General features: G+C 38.4%; 1 protein-coding gene across 3 annotated transcripts in view; it reads right to left on the bottom strand.

Annotated features, from left to right (window-relative positions):
• SLC44A1 (solute carrier family 44 member 1) overlaps positions 1-19,201 on the bottom strand; it is a 190,749-nt gene that overhangs the window by 71,085 nt on the left and 100,463 nt on the right. For all 3 annotated transcript variants that reach the window (XM_040631677.1, XM_040631676.1, XM_040631675.1), the window contains exons 6-10: positions 11,874-12,043; positions 9,816-9,905; positions 3,650-3,789; positions 2,234-2,420; positions 1,141-1,306 (exon numbers count right to left, since the gene is read on the bottom strand). In XM_040631677.1, the coding sequence (XP_040487611.1) occupies positions 1,141-1,306; positions 2,234-2,420; positions 3,650-3,789; positions 9,816-9,905; positions 11,874-12,043 (753 nt within the window). The remainder of the gene's footprint in view (positions 1-1,140; positions 1,307-2,233; positions 2,421-3,649; positions 3,790-9,815; positions 9,906-11,873; positions 12,044-19,201) is intronic.

The raw sequence follows: 19,201 nt of genomic DNA, 5'->3' as shown, positions 1-19,201 counted from the left end.
CAATTAAAACAAAGGCTAAGTACAGGACTGGCTTAGAGCCCAATGCAGTGAAAAAACTAGATCGTCTAAAAAAATTCTAGCTTTGTGACAAAATGGCAAAGTAATATACAACTAATACAAATGCTACTGATGTACCAAATAAAATTAATGTTTCATTTCTCTATGGTAGTTTCATGGGGTTCTCAGGCTCTAAAACTTTAAGTAAAATGAAACTGTGCTTTGAAAGCTTTTACTAGTAAATATTTAGGGAGTTAAATGGACAATCAAAAAATGGAACTTAAAAAAGATGTTCAGGGGAGCCTGGGTGGCACACTCGGTTAGGCGTCCAGCTCTTGGTTTTAGTTTGGGTTGTGATCTCAGGATCGTGGGATCAAGCCCCATGTCCGTCCCGTGCTCAGCATGGAGTCTGCTTAAAAGACCCCCCCCCTCCCTGTGCCCCTCCCCACCCGCTCTCTCTCTCAAATAAATAAATCTTAAAAAAAAAAAAAAAAAAAAAAGACGTTCCATCTAGACCTGGTACCTCATTGTAGTAGAAAACTATAAGGTCTACAGCTTATATTCAGCTCTGAAATTAGGAAAGGGAGTCACAATATTTATTCTAATCCAAACAAATTAAAAAGGCATGTTGTCCTTTGATGGACCTTTATTTTTTAATTTTTTTAAAGATTTATTTATTTTAGAGAGAGAGCACAAATGTGAGGGGCAGAGGGAGAAGGACAGAGAATCTCAGGCAGATTCCATGTGACACGGGGTTTGATCTCATGACCGTGAGATCATGACCTGAGCCAAAACCAAGAGTCAGAGGTTTAACTGACTGTGCCACCCAGGCGCCCTGATGGACCTTTACACAGGGCAAAAGTACAAAAGACACTACAAGATTTATTCTTCTGCTCAATGTAATTGAAGTTATATCATGACCTGCTGTTCTGATTAATTTTTTGAGAAACTTCCAGAAAAGTATAAAGATTAAAATAACAACCTCCCACGTTCCTACCGCCCGGAACTATCAGCTCTAACATTTTGTCATATTCACTTCCAATTACTTTTTAAAGACATGAAACTCTTACCAGCCTCACTTCCATCTCCTCAGACACAATCACTTAGATGATCTTAAGTTCTCTGACAGGTATAAATTCTCACCTAGTAAAATAGTATGTTACCACAGCTCCCGCCACAGTCATCTGCTGACACGCTAGGATGAACTCGCTGATCCAAATCAGGCCCACCACGTGGTACCACCACATGTACTGCAGAGGCCCAGAAACTCTAAACTCCACAAAGCCTTGCTCATTCTGAACAGCACTGCCTAGGAAAATATCAAGGAAGGAAAAAAGAAGCACTTAAAGTACAAACGAAGAAATAGGGCTATTCAATGTAAGGGATTAATCTAATTTCCAACAACACCTCCCCCCGTCCCCCACCCAAACCACCAATTTTACGAGCACCACGCTATTTAATTAGGAGACAAAAATAATTATCACTTGAAAAGTTGTGAAGCCAGACATTGTACAATTAAGCATTCTGTTTTCCCCGAAGGCATCATATAGCTTTTAAAAGGTGTTCTATTTGAATATAGTTCTTACCACATCGGTTAATTTAGGCATGAATTTTCAAACACTTTCAGCTTTTTTTTTCAGAGCTATTTTATGACTCATCCAATAATTACAGACCTAAATCATTAGCAAAGGACGGAAATTAATATTATATTCAACTGGTGAATGCGTGCTGAATGGCCAGAGAGGTTATATGCAAGCTTACGATCCTTATGCCACTCCTCACCATTAATTCCATTTAGGGGTCACTTCTGAAATGAAGTGTGGCTACAAGCAAGTCTGAAAGTCTAACTATGAACGGCATCATCACGAGGAACTCTACCTAGGTTCAGATCTTTTCCAAACTAGAAAATCCCAAGGAAGCAAGCTCGATCTTTGGCTGTAACTGGGGCTTAAGGCAACGTCACGGCCACAATGCATTCATCTGTTCATTTGAGAATGAATCCAAATATCTGCATCAGTCCTGAAGTTTACTTCAAAGCCATGACCTGGTTTAGACCCACTTTGCTAGGATGATCTAAAAACCATGCATAGGGAATGGGTTGGTGAACAGCCAACTGCTAGTTCCGATGCTGGTCAGACCTTAGTCATAACTGTCTAAGAATTATATCTAAAGTTTTAAAATAATTTCATACAAATCAGATTCACCACCAAGAGAAAGAAGCAGCATGTCTTCTTACCAGCGGTGCCAAGAAAAAGAAGAGTCATGATCCAGTATGCCCAAAACAAGACAAGAGCAAAGAAAGTCCAAAAGGGTTGGAAGACTAGCAATGGCAAGTGAATGAAGACCTTGCCAGCCACGTGGAACAGGGCAATGGTGAGAGCCACACGCTTGCGCATCACCAACATTATCAGGAACAAGATAACCTGTGTGCAGAGAATGCAGAGAAAGGCTCCGGTTACCGTCTTGAGCAGTGAAAATAGAAACCCAACAATGGTGGACATTTTTAACATCACTCTTCCTTCCCAATGGGGGAAGGATTATTCTCTGAATCCCCAAAATACTTTATCAGTCTTGCAGCACTTAGCATTCTCAGTTGTATACTGAAAATGTCCTTAAAGCTAAACATAAAAGGATTTCTCAATTTATTAATAAATCCTAGAATTCTCCTATCTTTCCCTTTCTACTCGTTATGAATCAAAACATGCTGTTTGTCAGTCAGGATGAGGCTCTGAACTTATTTGTAGAGATACGTGCCTGTCACTCTGAAAACAGGGGAGAAGACCATATGCCATGACTACGAAAGGTAGGAGGTATTTGTACCTCACCTCCTTTATCGGACCACAAGCCCCCTAACAGCAGGGTCAATGTCAGATCCCCTACCCTGCACACCCTCACCAGGCCCTGGGTGAGGGCGGGTGAACTATACTTAAAAAAAAAAAAAAAAAAAAAAAAAAAAAAAAGAACTGTACTTAAAAGATGATTAATACATATTTACATAATAATAACAAACAAATACTTTTTGGCACCAATGATTTTATGGTGGCTTTAGTTTTTATTTGTAAAGCTCAATTAAAAGCTTGGGATTGGTCCAAGAAGTGGCCTGAGATTTTTTTTCCTTTTTTCAGAAAGGAGAAGGAGATGAACCAAAGATACGAGCACAGATCATTTAACCACATATTCATGAATAATTTGCTGTATAGTGCCTAGGCAGCGGAGCTCACCTCTGACTTGGAATAATGTTGTTAAAAGTCGAAAAGGCAAAAACGGGAAAATAATTAGTGAACAAGTAAATGAAATGATATGAAGTGGTGTATTTCTTAACATACTTTGGTAAAGAAAACCAGTTTTAAAAAGGAATTATATTATGACAGTCAGATAAGATGTTCTTACTAACAAATGATAATGTAAATATTCTAGGTGAAAATCCTCTCTCAACAAGCAGGCAGCGCAGAATAAAAGATTGCATCAAATAACACTCATCAATTAGGGAAGCCTTCTGAAGACTTCTGAGTGTTCCACACCGTGAGACAGAGCTTCTTTCTAATGGAGATCAGGGTTAGGCGTGCAATAGCTAGAGGTGAGTTTCTGCTCCATTAACGATCCCTGTAAGTAATAACGTAGACCTGAAAGATCCAGCCAAGCCCGTACTCACTGTGAACACTGTGGCTGAGATGGCGTAGATGAGGAGGGCCCGAAGATTGTCTTCAGCTATCTGCAGCTGCTCAGGAATGACTGTTTCTTTGGGCGACCTCCTTTGCTTTGCATACAGCCACCACAGTACACCTGTGCCACCTGGGTTCAAAACACAATTGTTTGGGAAATAACTAGCACAGGAAAATGCATAACATAGATCTTCACTTTCCTGGATCCTCCCTACACATCACCTTGGGACTGACGCAGCCACAATCCATTTGGCTGGGAGGTGCGTGGCTGTAACTCTTTGCAGGCATAAGAGGAGCTGCAATTACTCCATTATCGTCGTTCACACTAGGTGCTTAGCCATCTTTCAGTGTATCAATAAATGTCCTTCAACCGTATTTATTATTGACACTGAAGCTCAGAGAGAGCCCCCAAAGACCAGGTACCCCTGAGAGGAACTGATCATAAAGGGAGTCAGTGCCTGTTGAGACCTGAGGAGTCTATACGAAGCAAGTTAAGGGTCACAGAAATCAGCAGGGAAGCTGAGGACTGAGGAAGGCGAAGATCCTCTCTGTTGTGCTATCACAGTAACCCCAGTGCCTCGTGTGGAAACAGTCATGCAGCTGATACAGTATTTGTACAATGAGCAAATGAAGATGAAAGAAGTAATTCCCACCAAAAGTAGGAACAAAGATAGGAGATCTCTGATAGCTGGTGGTGTGTGCTAGGGATGGGAGTTTTTCTCCCTATCACTGGTTCAGAGATTTCAAGAGCTAGACTGAAGAGGGGGGCGAACTCGCCTCCACATGAAAGAGCTGCATCAAAAACCTTCATTCTGAGAGCCTAGAGCATCGACTGTTTTAGGCGCTGGGGACAGAGCTGTGAACAAAACTAAGTCCCCACCCTCATGCCTCATGGAGCTTATATAGTAATAAGGAAACAAGGGGCGCCTGGGTGCCTCAATCAGTTAAGCACTGGCCTTCGGCTCAGGTCATCATCCCAGGGTCCTGGGATGGAGCCCCATTCAGGTTCCTTGCTCAGTGGGGACACTGCTTCTCCCCCTGCTTGTGCTGTCTCTCTCTGACAAATAAATAAAATCTTAAAAAAAAAAAAAAAGACAAAGATCAAAATCATTTTTTTAAAAAAGCAAAAAAACAAATAAGGAAATAAGTAAAAATATAGTATATGACATCTAAGGAAAAAGTCACCTTTTAATAGGGATAGAAAGTGCTGGGGTTGGGAAAGCATTGTGATAAGATGGGTAAGCAAGGTCTCAGTGGTGAGATGATATTTGAGAAAAAGAAGCAAAAACAAGGCGAAAACAGTCTATAAAACTATGTAAGGAAAGGGTGTTGCAGGCAAGGGGTAATGGCAAATTCTAAGATGCTGAGATGGGACCATGCCCTGCAGGAGAGAAAGGAGGACACCATGGCCAAGCACCAAGCAAGGGGCAGAGTGGTAAGAGCTGTGGGCGGAGGGGCTCTAGGGCCTAGATCCTACGGGGTGGCCCTGTGGGCCGTATTAAGGAAATGGAAGATTCAGAGTAAAGATGTGTATGTGTAGGCAGACAAGATAAATGCCTGGGAGAGGAGAAACTGGGCTGAGAAGTATGCAACCCAACCTGACCCCCCACCTGCACTTAAGTAAACAGTGAATAGTGCCAAAGGGAAACACAAGCCTACCTGGTTGCAAACAGCAGGCATGAATTTTTTTCTACTGCAGATGAGTAAACAAACTTAAAACAACCACAAGTCTATGAAAAACATTTGAAAAAGGGAAATACTTTCATCTTGAAATCTTTTTTATTTTTGTTTTCAAAGATTTTATTTATTTGATACAGAGAGAGAGAGAGAGAGAGAGAGCGAGCATGAGCAGGGGGAGTGGCAGGCAGAGGGGGAAGCAGGCTCCCTGCTGAGCAAGGAGCCTGAGGAGGAACTCAATCCCAGGACCCTGCGATCATGACCTGAGCTGAAGGCAGACACTTAACCGACTGAGCCACCCAGGAACCCCCTCCATTTTGAAATCTTAAAGAAAACTGTCAAAGCCTCAAAAAATGGAATAAAGCATGTTTTCTACAAATAGGAATAAAAAGTTATGAGGGAACAGACCGCCTGGCTGGCTCAGTTGGTCGAGCGTATAACTCTTGATCTTGGGGTTGTGAGTTTGAGCCCCACGGTGGGTGTAGAGATGACTTAAAAATTTTTTAAAAATCTTTTAAAAAGTTATGAGAGAAAGACAAACAGAAATTAGAGAGAATAAAAACAGAAAGGAAAACAGAATGAGATAATAATGAAGACATCAAGGAGGACATTGTTTACAACAGCCAAGAAGATATATCACTTATTAAACACATACATTTGTGTTAGGAAGCATGCAACAGAGGCCACCAAGTTGAATCACCACAATGCTATTAAGTAGATATTAAAAGTCCCACTTTATAAATAGAATTGAAATTCAGGAAAGTTAAGAAACATGCCAAATGTCACACACTTAGCAAGTGGCAGAGCTGGAGTTCAAATCTACTTTTATTATAAAAAACGATTCGTCTGCCGTAAGCTGAATGTTAGTGTCCCCTAAAACTCATATACTGAAATCCTAATCCTTCATGAGACTACCGGTATTTGGAGGCGGGTCTTTGGAAGATGATGCGGTGATGAGAGTGGAGCCCTCATGAATGGGATTCGTGCCCTTATAAAACAGCTCTCAGAGAGCTCCTTCCCACTTGCACCAGGTGAGAAAACAGCAAGATGATGGCTGGATGCAGGAAGCCAGCCCACACCAGATACTGAAGCTGCTGGCCCCTTGCCATGGCCTTCCCAGCCTCCAGAACTGTGAGAAGTAAACGTTTCTTGTTGATAAGGCATCCAGTCAATGGTAGTTTCTCACAGCAGCCCAAAGTGACTAAGACAACATGTAAACACAGAACTAGATACAACAGCCACACACTGAAATGAAAAGGAAGATGGCTGGATGAAGGAAGGACTGGAATACCAAAACGAGGTAGTCAAGTACAGAAGTGACAGCGAGGAAAACTGCATCAGTGATCTGCAAGGTGCACTTGAGCTCTTCCTGAGTGTAAAGAAAATGGCAAAGGATTAAAATGATAATTTAGAAGATGATAGCAGAAGAATGAACAATGATGCTAAGGGGAAAACCACTGGAACAGAAACAGAAGACAACATTTCGAAGTTGGAAAAGACACCCCCCGCCCCCAAAAAAGAGATCATAGGCAAACTTAGTTAAGATTCAGAACCAGACAGAAATTTTAAGTTATAAGGATAAGTTAAAAATTAGATACACATCTAGGTAAGTGAAATAGGTGATGGGCAAAGGCACAAAATTAGACTGGTCTCCAAAAATTAAAGTACAGACACAGGGAACATACTGCCCTCGAGAATTTTATGTGCAACAGATTCAGTATTCACAAGTAAGGCAAAGACATCTTAGATAATCAAGAGTTGAGAAAATATATAATCCACAAGTACTTCATGAATAAGTTGCACGAATTCAAATTCTTGTCAAAACAAAGATGAACCGGGGCACATGCACCCCAATGTTTATAGCAGCAATGTCCATACCGGCCAAACTACGTAAAGAGCCCAGATGTTCATCAACAGATGAGTGGATAAAGATGTCGTAAATATACACAATGGACTACTACTCAGCCATCAAAAAGAATGAAAGCTTGCCATTTGCAATGATGTGGATGGAACTAGAGGGTATTATGCTGAGCGAAATAAGTCAGAGAAAGACAAATGCCGTATGATTTCACTCATGTGGAATTTAAGAAACAAAACAGATGGGAAGGGAAGGAAAAATAAAATAAGATGAAAATAGGGAGGCAAACCATAGGAGATGCCACACTCTAGGAAACTGAGGGCTGCTGGAGGGAGGTGGGAGGATGATAGGGGAACTGGGTGATGGGCATTAAGGAGGGCACTTGATGGAATGAGCCCTGGGTGTTATATGCAACCTATGAATCATGGAATTCTACCCCTGAAACTAATAATACAGTGTATTTTAACTAAATTGAACTTAATTAAGAATTAAAAATAAAGATGAACTGAAATTAAGAACTCAAGAATTAAGTCTTACGAAAATAAGAGCAGTAGTTCTCACTAAAACTAGGACAGAAGAATGTAAATAAATTTATAAATGTAATTACAAAACATTTTAAGGCAAAGCAAAAATTCTTTACAAAGATTACAAATATTAAATAATATTTTAATTTTAATAACCTGAATGCAAAAACTCAGATTATTTATTAATGGCTAAAAAGTGGGAGCAGGCAGACAGGAGTAGGGCTGGAAAGGAAGAAGTGTATGCTGAATTTAAAAGAGGTAGGGGAAAACCCAACACATACCCTTTCATTTTAGCCTTTAATAATGATAGGATTCTAGATTAAAAAATATTTTCTTTTTTTTTTTTTTAAGATTTTATTTATTTATTTGACAGAGAGAGAGACAGCCAGTGAGAGAGGGAACACACGCAGGAGGAGTGGGAGAGGAAGAAGCAGGCTCCCAGCAGAGGAGCCTGATGTGGGGCTCGATCCCAGAACGCCGGGATCACGCCCTGAGCTGAAGGCAGACGCTTAATGACTGAGCCACCCAGGCGCCCCTAAAGAATATTTTCTGAAAGCATATGGGTTACCAACTGTAGAAGTAAAAATAAAATGTATACCATCCAAACCAAGGGTGAAAATAACCAATGAAAGCATAGTTCATATAGCAAAGATGGGGAAAACAAAATAAGAAAGCACACACTTATGGAAAACATAAAACAGATGACATTAATAAGACCAAACATAGCAGGCAGGATTATAAATGTAATGGGGGCAAACTCCCCTAATAAAAAGCTTCACATTGGGTAAAGCATTTACAAATGCACTGAAAAAAGCATTTTATTAATTTAAAAAATATATGGAGAGAAGTACTGAATTTCATATGGTAATAGAGGTAAACTGAGGTGAGGTTAAATTGTGAAAATTTTAAAGGCAAAAGTAAACTCTCCTTAAAGAAAAGAGATGGTGGGGTGCCTGGGTAGCTCAGTCGGCTCATGATTCCAGGATCCTGAGATCCATCAGGCTCCCTGCTCAGAGGGGAGCCTGCTTCTCCCTCTCCCTCTGCCCCTCCCCCCACTTGTGTTCTTGCTCACTCTGCTCTCTCTCTCAAATAAATAAATAAATAAATAAATAAATAAATAAATAAATTTTTTTAAAAAATTAAGAAAAGAGGTGGTATATGAAAACAAAGCTTTTTTTTTTCTTTTCTTTTTCTATTTTCTACCATGGAAGTAGTTAGATACCATGTAAGTATCACATTTATAATTGGGAGGGGGAGAATTATTGCTCTCAAAAAAGATAATAAACACAGAAAACCCAGAAGGTTTCATTAGAAATAGTAAAACAAAAACATGAAACAAAATAGAATGTCAATAGACAGAAAAATGAGTAATAAAATTTTACACACACATAATTATCTATCTAGGAATATTTCAACCAGAAAGAACTGCAACACCTTAGAATGGGGGATTCACGCCTTTAAAAAGTTTAGGATAAAAGGAAAGGGTCCCTCCCTCTGCCAGGCAGGGAACACTGAAAGTAGCAAGTGAAAAATTAAAGAACAAGAAGCAGAACAGGGCCTCAGTTGCTTTCTTTTTCTCATGGGCTCTTCCCCCAAACCTGATACTGACAGAAAAATGTTAGCCCCCTTTTCAAAATGTCTCCACTTGCTTTTATTCCGAATGCCAATGACTTCACCATTTTATTTCATTTAGTGATCTCACGGTGAATTAACTTCAGTGTAATCCACTCACCAGTCTTTTTATGGTGTATAAATGAATTCACAAGCCTCACAAAAGGAAAATTATTTAAAATAATCAAAGTGGGGCGCCTGGGTGGCTCAGTGGGTTGAGCATCAGACTCTTGGTTTTTCGCTCAGGTCGTGGTCTCCAGGTCCTGGGATCAAGCCCCCTGCTGGGCTGTGCTCTCAGAACACAGTCTGCTTGTCCCTCTCTCTCCCCCTCTGCTCCTCTCCCTGCTCACACGTGTGCACATGTGCACTCTCTCTCTCAAATAAATAAATAAATAAAGCCTTTAAAATAAAGTAGTTCTGAATCAAGGGATTGTTAAAAGCAAACTTAACTCTCAATTCTAAAAAACAAAGGAATAAGCAGCTTACCAAGTGAACCCAGTATGACCAGAATTGTTAAGATCCACACAAGTACTCTCGAAATATACCTGATTATCACCATCAGAATCATGGATAGAACTGCAGGGAAGATAGAGAACACACAGAATATTATTTTAAAACACTGGAAAATATAAAGAGAAACTCTTTCAATTGTTTTCTATGAGGGATATAATCGGTTGGTATTAACACGTTCAAGACCCCAATTTAGGTTAGAAAGGTTAACTGGCTACTTTTGCGCTTTGACTTTGGTACTTGCGCCACCGGAATAGCGACGCTTGAAACTAAAGGCACCTCACCATGGGTTTATAAATGACGGAAAAGAACACATGCAAATGCAACATGGTGACTCAAAAACAGCACAGAACTGTTGTGGATTCACCACGGGATGACGTCAGAACTCACATGCAAACATACATGCCAACACACAGAGTGTAGAGAATGATGTGTCATGTTGGTGATGGGAAAAATCACCACACACAGACAGAGATCAGTTAAAGTAGGTGCTACACTTCCTGGAGTAATCCTTGCACTTCAGGACCAACTTCTCTGATAGATGATCCACAAGCTAGACAATATTTTTATCTTTTTCTGGTCATTTCTCCTCTAAAACTTCCAAGAAATGCTCTGACTCTACAGAATAATATCCTGAAGCCTACTGAGACCCCAATTCCTCTAACCTTATTTCTCGCCTGGGGTCAGGGGTCCTGATTGATTGAGAGACTCTTCAAAAAAGAGCAAAGCTCAGTTTGAGTTACTTAGCCAATGCCTCTACCCAACCCAAGCTGAATTCCAACATGCTAAAATCGTGAGTGAAAAAATCTTAAGAGAGAAACTGGGAAGATTTGACCTTTGCATGGGGAAATTCATTTCTGAAATCATAATTTGTTCATCTTTAATTACCTAAAGGCCCATTTTACAAACAAGTGAACAAAGATCTTAAGCCTCAAGAGAACCATTCTAGTAAAAACTGGAATTCCAATGGTTTAACATTATTATCACCATTTTTAAGGCTTGGGTTTTTTTTTTTTTCCCCCTTAAAGTATTCAACTATTTCAGAAACCAAATAACTTTTTCATAAAGGCAGGCTAATAGTCAAGTTTTGGGGGGCCATTTGCAAAGCCAAATAAATGGTTGGGATCTGTGACTAGGTAACATTATTAAGGTACTCACTTTTGCAATAAATGTACAGGAACCAAAAACAGATGGGAGCGTTTCAAATATCACAGAAATAGCTTTTCATATGGACAGCATTATTTCAACTGAGTCAAGTACTACCTAAGCAAAAAGAAAATACTCTCTAATGACAAGACGGAAATACAGCTAGTCTTCTCAATGACTATAATTGTTGTTAGCAGGCATAAATACTCATTTTACTTATATAATAAAAGAGATGCTTGGTTCCTACCACAGTTTACTCCTCCCAACTAGAAAGATCTATAGATTCTGATGTGGCTACTTATAGTTCTAGGGTAATACAGGGAGTTTACATCTTGAAAATCACATTTATTTGATTATATTATCTATTGACAAGAAAACTCAACAGCTAACAGGTGGAGATTTCCTAACTTTTCCAGCAATACAATGGTATTATGAACTGTAACAATGAAAAAAACCATATTTCAAAAGTCGTCTATCAGAAAGCTATGCTCTTTGATGGAAATAAAGAAAAGACTATGTGCCTCTTTTTATAAGCCTCTGGAATCATACTAAAAACAAAGGGGTGTTGATTCACTAGAAGAAGCCTCCTGCTATCATATTAAAGGTTATTATAGACAGTAACCAGTTTGGGAAAACACAGTTTTCTCCAATGAGAGAAAAAGAAAGTTTCAGATATATAAATATATACATATATAAATATATATATAAATATATATATATATTTAAATATGTATATATTTATAACTCTATATAATCTGAAACAATTATTTTGGCTATGGGAAGTTAAACATTTTACAGGTATCCCAGTTGTATTCATTTTTGGTTAAAAGACAGAACAGTCTTCTACTGCAATACTATGCAATAGCTAATAATGAGAAAAACAATTACCTAGTGATAACAAGCAAAGTCCCAATATAATTTCTTTGCTGGTCATTACTCCACTAATCAGCCTGTGTAAGACACTATTGTCACTGACAAAGGTGATCAGGGCCTCTGCAAACTTGGCATAGCAGGAAATGTTCACAGGAGCACAGCGATGGAAGAATGGAATAGGTGCACTGGTGATACAAGAAAAAAAAAATCAGAAAAAAAATTACTCCTACTTAATATAAATGCCACATCAAACACACAAATGAAAGGTGATTATGACTGCAATACACTCCACCCTCCACAAATCATATGGGGGCGCTAAGAGCTGTGAGCTTAATGCTATGAAGATGACCGTCATGGGCAGGGATGCAAATCTTACCACACGCCTTATCAGAGAGGGTGGAGTGCATATTCCAAAGGAAGACATTACCCTCCCCTTCTGAAAAGAAGCACACGCACATATACACGCACATACACACATACAGAACTACCAACAGCAAAAGCAAACACTTAAAACTCCACCGCCTGTACATCTATCAGTCCATGGGCAGATGACAAAACTTACAAACATATACTTCATTGAACTGAGAATGAATTTTTGCCATAAGCTATTTAAAAATAGAAAACACGCATGCTTTTGCTTAAAATGTGCCACCGTTAATAGAATGTTTCCTCTGTCAGAACAGCATACAAAACCTTGCATTAAGAAAAGGTGTTTGGGGCACAAGTTTATTAACTCTCGTATCAAGTAATCATGCCGCGACATCAACATAGAGCATAATATGCAGCTGTTTAAAACAATAACCATGGATACTAATGTATGGAAACAGTAATGAGGTAATAGTACAAGGGGAAAGAAAAAAAAATTTGTATCTAATGTGATGGTTGCCATCTCTGTACAAAAGATAATAAACGTAAGAATGAGAACAGAAAAAAATATAAATAAATGAAAAATCTCTGATTTGTTAGGGTCATGAGATTCTGCACTGTTTTCTTTTTATATGTCATTATGATTATGAGATTATTTGTGTCCAAAAAATGAGGTCATCAGTTAAATCAGGTTTATACTGACCACAGGTCTTCTTGTGAAGGAACCCAGCTATGTGTGAATGGTGACGTAGCTCTGGTTTGTTATAACATACTCTGTTTTGGCCTTTGAGAATATGGCATACACCTGATCAATGAGAAATTCTAAAAAAGCTCTATAAACATGCCTTTGGTTGTGATTTGTATGGATTCTAAGAGAGTCCATATGTCTGTCCATACACAAATACACATTTCTGTGGGCATTAAGTCAAAGGTTAGCCATCGCTAACATAAATCTCATATTTTCAGAATTATTTGTAGGACTATCAGTCATAGCTCTAATGTAGTACTGCTGACAGCAATGAGGTAAGTGTGCTCTCATTCTTGGTTGGCACCGTATTTGGGTCAAATTAGTGGATAAGAATATATGACTGAATATCAAATTCCAAGGTTTCGGATCTCAGCAAAGCAGTTTTGTATGACCAAGCAAAACACTATCTTTGTTTCCTTCCTTGGAAAACAACAAAAATATTTCTTTTCAAATAAAAATATAACGTACTATGTACTGATTTTCCTTAAATGCTGGTAAATGAGCACCAATGGGAGTAAGAATAGGCAACATCTTCCATGCTGTTAAACTCCATGGTACAATAAAATAATAATAATAAAGATCTAGTCTTACCTTAGTTAGGCTTCAGTAAAATGTATCCCAAAATAACGACGTGACACTATGATATGAATGTTCACTTAAAAAAGAAGTGTCTCTTGTGACTTCTGGGTGTATTTGTGTGTACCTCCAAAATGGTACTGGTAAAAGTTAATGCCCAAGATTTGATATTTTGTCAGAAATTGCAGAAAGTCAGAGCATTCTGAGCAATGCTTAGGTTAAAGGTAGGCAAGTCATTGTTTTTGACCAAAGTTGTTTCACTAATGATATCAAAAGCTATTAAATTATAGAATACCTTTCAGTGAAATGGATTTAGTCAGAAATATTACAGGAAAGAATCAAAAGAATTAACCCTAAGTTCATAGTCAATGGTGGCTAATTTGGGACAAAAACCTTTGTTGTAATTCACACATGTTTTTCTTCCTGATGCTTTTATCTAGGTAATGTCCCTGTTAGGTTAATGTCTCTGTCTAAGGACTTCTAACCATATTTTTAACTAAAGCCTGTTTCTCTATCTTTCAAAACCAAAATCTTCTCTGCTCTACAATTATCTATATTTCCATCTGCTTTACTTATTACCCTATCATTTCTGGTGTGGCCTCTGTTTAAGTCACTTGCCTCCAACCTTGAATATAAAATATATCTACCTTAAGGATACGGATGCCATTTTATCACTTTCAATATCCACCAATCCTCCTGGCCCTGCCCTGTTTCCTTTTTTCTGTCATATAACCGTAAGTGAACCTTTTCCTCTGTCCAAAGGCAGCTCCACCCCTATCTCTCATATCCTAGCAGGATGCTGCTACAGTTTTAGACTTAAAGAGAAACACGCCTCCTTTCCAAAAGAGAGCAGGGCCTGTTGTAACAGAAAACAAAACTGGACGAGTTCAAAAGCCCTGGCTGATCCTCCTAACATTGCATATTTGCACTGTGTCTCCATCTGTTAGCTGAAAGAGTAGGAGTAATAATGACAGCAATAAATAGTAATAGAGCCCAGCCATAAGTCAGTGATTCTAAACTAATAGGAGCAGCCTGTCCAGTAGCGTTTGTGTTTTTCTGCTTTTCAGACTTATAATGAGGATAGATGGCTGAAAGGGAAGGATTATATTCTTAAAATCTGAATCTTTTATTTCCGTTTAAGAGTTAAGGCTGAGTCGTATCTGCTCTCTTACCCTTTCCAGTCAATTTTATACTATACCTAAACACTTGGCTAATTGGAAAGAGTACTTTCACAAGTCTCCTTCAAAGAACTGAAGCAAAATAACAACGGTCCCTTGCCTTAAAATTTAATCTATGTCAATTAAAAAAAAACCTGACAGCTCTAAATTTGAAGGTATAAAATTAGCACAGACTGATTGCATTGTCTAGCTGATGGTCAAAGTGGTCAAAGTCCGCTCTTAGTGGTAAGGAGTATCAGAAATAGAAGGCAAATAAAAGAGAAGACAGTATTTGGACACAGTAGTAAAAAAGTTAAATAGTGAGTTTTAAAGTAAAAAGCACTACACTCCCTTGTCATTCTTTCCCTCTACTGTTCCCTGAATAAAAACAACTCAGCCAGCCATGAGTTTTTAATACTCAAATGACTCTCTTGTTAAAAAAATCTAAGGAATCATGGTACTGAAACGGTTTGTCTTATATTTTACCACCTAAGTCCAATGTGATATAATGAATTTGAGTTAGCCGATTTCATATACCTCTCAGAAAAGAGTACTTCTGAGAACCTAGTATGGGAGATCTTTTCTACTTCAGTGTCTAACCTAAATGACACACTCTGTGCTTCTTAATTAAAAGGATAAGCATAAAGAATTCTACTTATAGCAACTTCTTCTACCTTTTGAAGCTCACAGAATACTGAATCTTTAAGAAGTCAATGTAGTCCCATTAGGAACTGATGCTGTTTCACATTATTGAAACATTAGTCAACAAGAACAAAATGAATTTATAATGAGTCTTTTAAAGATTTTTAAAAATTAGCCACTCAGAGAAAAATTGTATCTTACCTTGGCAAACATACTGTGCATTTGCCTTAAGTGCAGACCGTCACAGTTAATGAGCTCCCCTCCCTCAAAATCTGATGAAACAAGGCCTAATATCTCTCATCCATATGCCTTCATAAGAGAAGACAGGAGTTTGCATCTCACACAATTATCTTAAAACTTCAGGTTATAAATAAGCAATTATACATGATCTCAAGTGAAAAGTTTAAAGAAAGAATGATAATAAAGGATTCTGACAGTATCTCTACAGCCCAGAAAATGCAGGAAATAAATCAAGAATCTAGTGGCAATACTCAGTAGTTTTTCATACATTTCATTTTATTTATTTTTTCTCCTTTCCTTCCTGTACTCTTTTTTTAATTTTAATTTTTAATTTTTTAAGTAGGCTCCATGCCCAATGTGGGGCTTGAACTCATAACCCTGAGATCAAGAATCCCATGCTCTCTACCAACTAAGCCAGCCAGGCGCCCCCACTTTTTTTTTTAACTAACTGTGATATAGGACTTTGTCTTAGGGAAGAGGGCAGAGTAGGAGGACCCTAAGCTCACCTTGTCCCATGGATATAACTGGATAACACTCACATCAGTGTAAAACTAACTGGGGTATAGATTTTACAAGATCTTAGGTTAAAATTCTCATTCCCAACAATTGTGTGACTTTGCACAACTCATTTAACTTGTCTTATCTTCTATTTCCTCATCTATAGATTAGGAACAATATCCTTATAGGCTTTGTGAAGATTAAATAAGATAATACACATGAGAAGCTTAATGTGGTGGCTGGCACATAATAGATGATTTATAAATGTTAATTTATGTGGAATCCTTCATTTAAAAAATATCAATAGATAACACTTTTTTCTTGGCTATTAGTTTCTCAAGTCCATATCATGCTATTAATTCCCCAACATCTAATATCCTTTCTGGTATCCAGAAATATAAAAAAAAATGTTTGGTGGATTCACTGAATTTATGTAATCTGTTTCAACTACTGCAGTTTTCTTCATATCTAAAGCTTTAAGCATTTTAGGTATAAGGGCTCGTCTCCCTATGGCTACCACGCTCAGCACATCACCAACAGTTACAAATTTGGATAAAACATGGCCCTTTCTAGGCATTTGGTTTTAAAATTCAAAAGCTCTTAGGAATAGTAACCATTTGGCGATTATGTGGTGTTAGTGTTTTACTGCAAATTAGTTTACAATTGCTTTTCTCTAAGAAACAGGCATTGCTTTCAACCGCAGAAGGTGACCGGGTACCCAGGAAGGTTAGGGACAAAAGGGGAGGTTTTAGAGGTTGAGAGAAATACTGCTCCCTAAGCCAGATGCCAAGCACAATAATGGATGCTTAAAACCTATGACCTTATTGAATTCTTACAACAATTCCATGACAGAGGTATTAATATTGCCATTTTCCATGTGAGAACACTTGGTTCACAGAGAGGTGAAGAGACTTGCTCAAGCTGACAAAGAGAAGCTGGTGACAAAGAATTCACCCCCAGGCCTATCTGGACTCAAAGTTCAGTTCTTTCTGTCCCACTAGGGTGCTCCTAGGGGGAGAGTAAAAGAGATGTGAACTACGCGAAGGCCATTGGCCTGCATCATAGCTTTGCCTCATGCCCGTTTTTTGGTGTATACAAAAAAGTCACCAAAACCAGTCTGTATTTTTTTTTTTTTTTTTTAAGGACAGAGTTTCCTAAGGACAGAGACTAGATCTTACTCACCTTTGAAGATGTGGTATCTAACACGAGGTGTGGAATGTGGTACTGCCCCAAGTTTTTTATTAAAACAAATTCATTGTTTTCTGATCTTTGCACTTTGCTTGCCAAAGGCTAAATGATTATTTACCAGATCCTAATTTGATTTTCTTCTATCAACTGTTACTTCTTTGTTTACTTTCCAATAGGCTGAGTTCAGATAAAAGTGATAAGATACTTAGACTGTGAGGTACTAAACTAAGTAGAACCTGAGGATCGTAAAGTATAAACATAGTACACAGTTTTCAGATGGTTTAGGGTCATCACCGTCTCATATTACTGAGACATTAGTAGATGACCTTGTTAGAAGCCAAGTCTGACCGTGTCTAACACCCAAGCCCCTAATAGTATGTTTCACCTTCTATTGAAAGCTCCTCAGGACACTGTATGTGAGATGTGTGAGTTCTGTACTGCCAAGAACGGAACACCTGAGACAGATAACCAGGGACAGGCAGCCCTCAACATGGTGAGGTCAGAGGTGAAGGAGGATTTACCAGACCCCTGCCCCACCCAGGTGCAGAGCAACCTCATCCTCATGAAGGCTTTCTGGTTATCCTTTTATATGTTTATGCCTTAAAATATGACTCTATACTCATAGTATGCATTTAAAATAGGCTGTTAGCAGTTGAGTAGCTAAGAGGACAGAGCCTTTCTTGACGAATTTTCTCCAACGACTCTATTCAAAGGACGTCCTTTTCTTTACTGTTACAGCCTCCCTAATATTCTCAATGGTCACAAATGGGATCTCTTTACCTATTGGTCTAAGCCCATAATTTATAGGTCCTACTTAGTATCTTTTAAAACCGTCCCTTTATTTTCATTTCCGTAGGCTTTACATTTTAATTTCAATAGCAACTTGACAAGACTAAAAGAGCTGGACATCAATGGAACAGATAGGTCCTTTGTCTACTTTTCAACAGAAAATTTCAAATTTCATTCAAGTTAATAAAGCACAAGTTACACCCATAAGCAAGCCAAAGAAAGCACACATAAGATGGTCTCAAAATTTTAATCAGTAGCTTGCTATAATGTAACAAGATATAGTAAAAGTGGTTTCAATACAGTATTCCTGGTGAAGTTGACTCATGTCATACCTGGTTGATACACACTTAAGGTTCTCAAGATCAGATATGCTTCCAAACTAGACACCTAATTCTGAGGATATATTCTACAATGCTTGCAATTTTTTTTCCTTGTTAAAAAAACCTATTTATAATTTTAAAGTTGGCTTTACTTATAACTAACTACTGCAAGATCCTTCCAAACAAAGAATATTTCCTATCTCTTCTTTGTATCCATTAGATGTAGTAGGTACTGAAATAATCAATGTTGGTTGGATAAGACCTTAGATAAGATATGGCAAACAGTGTATTATAACAGAGTGTACCTAAAAGATATAGCCTGAAATAAGGTATGGAGAATAATGACTGGCATATTTTTTAAATTTACAACATAAATTAAAAATAATCCCAGTAGGGGCGCCTGGGTGGCACAGCGGTTAAGCGTCTGCCTTCGGCTCAGGGCGTGATCCCGGCGTTATGGGATCGAGCCCCACATCAGGCTCCTCTGCTATGAGCCTGCTTCTTCCTCTCCCACCCCCGCTGCTTGTGTTCCCTCTCTCGCTGGCTGTCTCTATCCTGTCGAATAAATAAATATAATCTTAAAAAAAAAACAAAACAAAACCCTGTTTAAAAAAAAAAAAAATCCCAGTAAGTATTACTAGGGTCAATTTCAAAGGATCTTTAGAGACTGTGAGACTTGGCCTCTAATTTTGCTGTAAATTTTGCAATGATTCAGTTGTATATACTTAAAAATTATGGCATTAAAAAAAAAAAAAAAGTAAGCCCCCGAAAGAAATTTAAAATCTGAGAATGAGGAAGGTTGTTTGCCTCTGTGTGTGT

This window comes from Ursus maritimus, unplaced genomic scaffold, assembly GCF_017311325.1.
Source record: "Ursus maritimus isolate PB19 unplaced genomic scaffold, ASM1731132v1 scaffold_17, whole genome shotgun sequence".
Lineage (NCBI taxonomy): Eukaryota > Metazoa > Chordata > Mammalia > Carnivora > Ursidae > Ursus > Ursus maritimus.
Note: the sequence above shows the minus strand (reverse complement) of the source record. Positions and strands in the feature narration are given on the sequence as shown.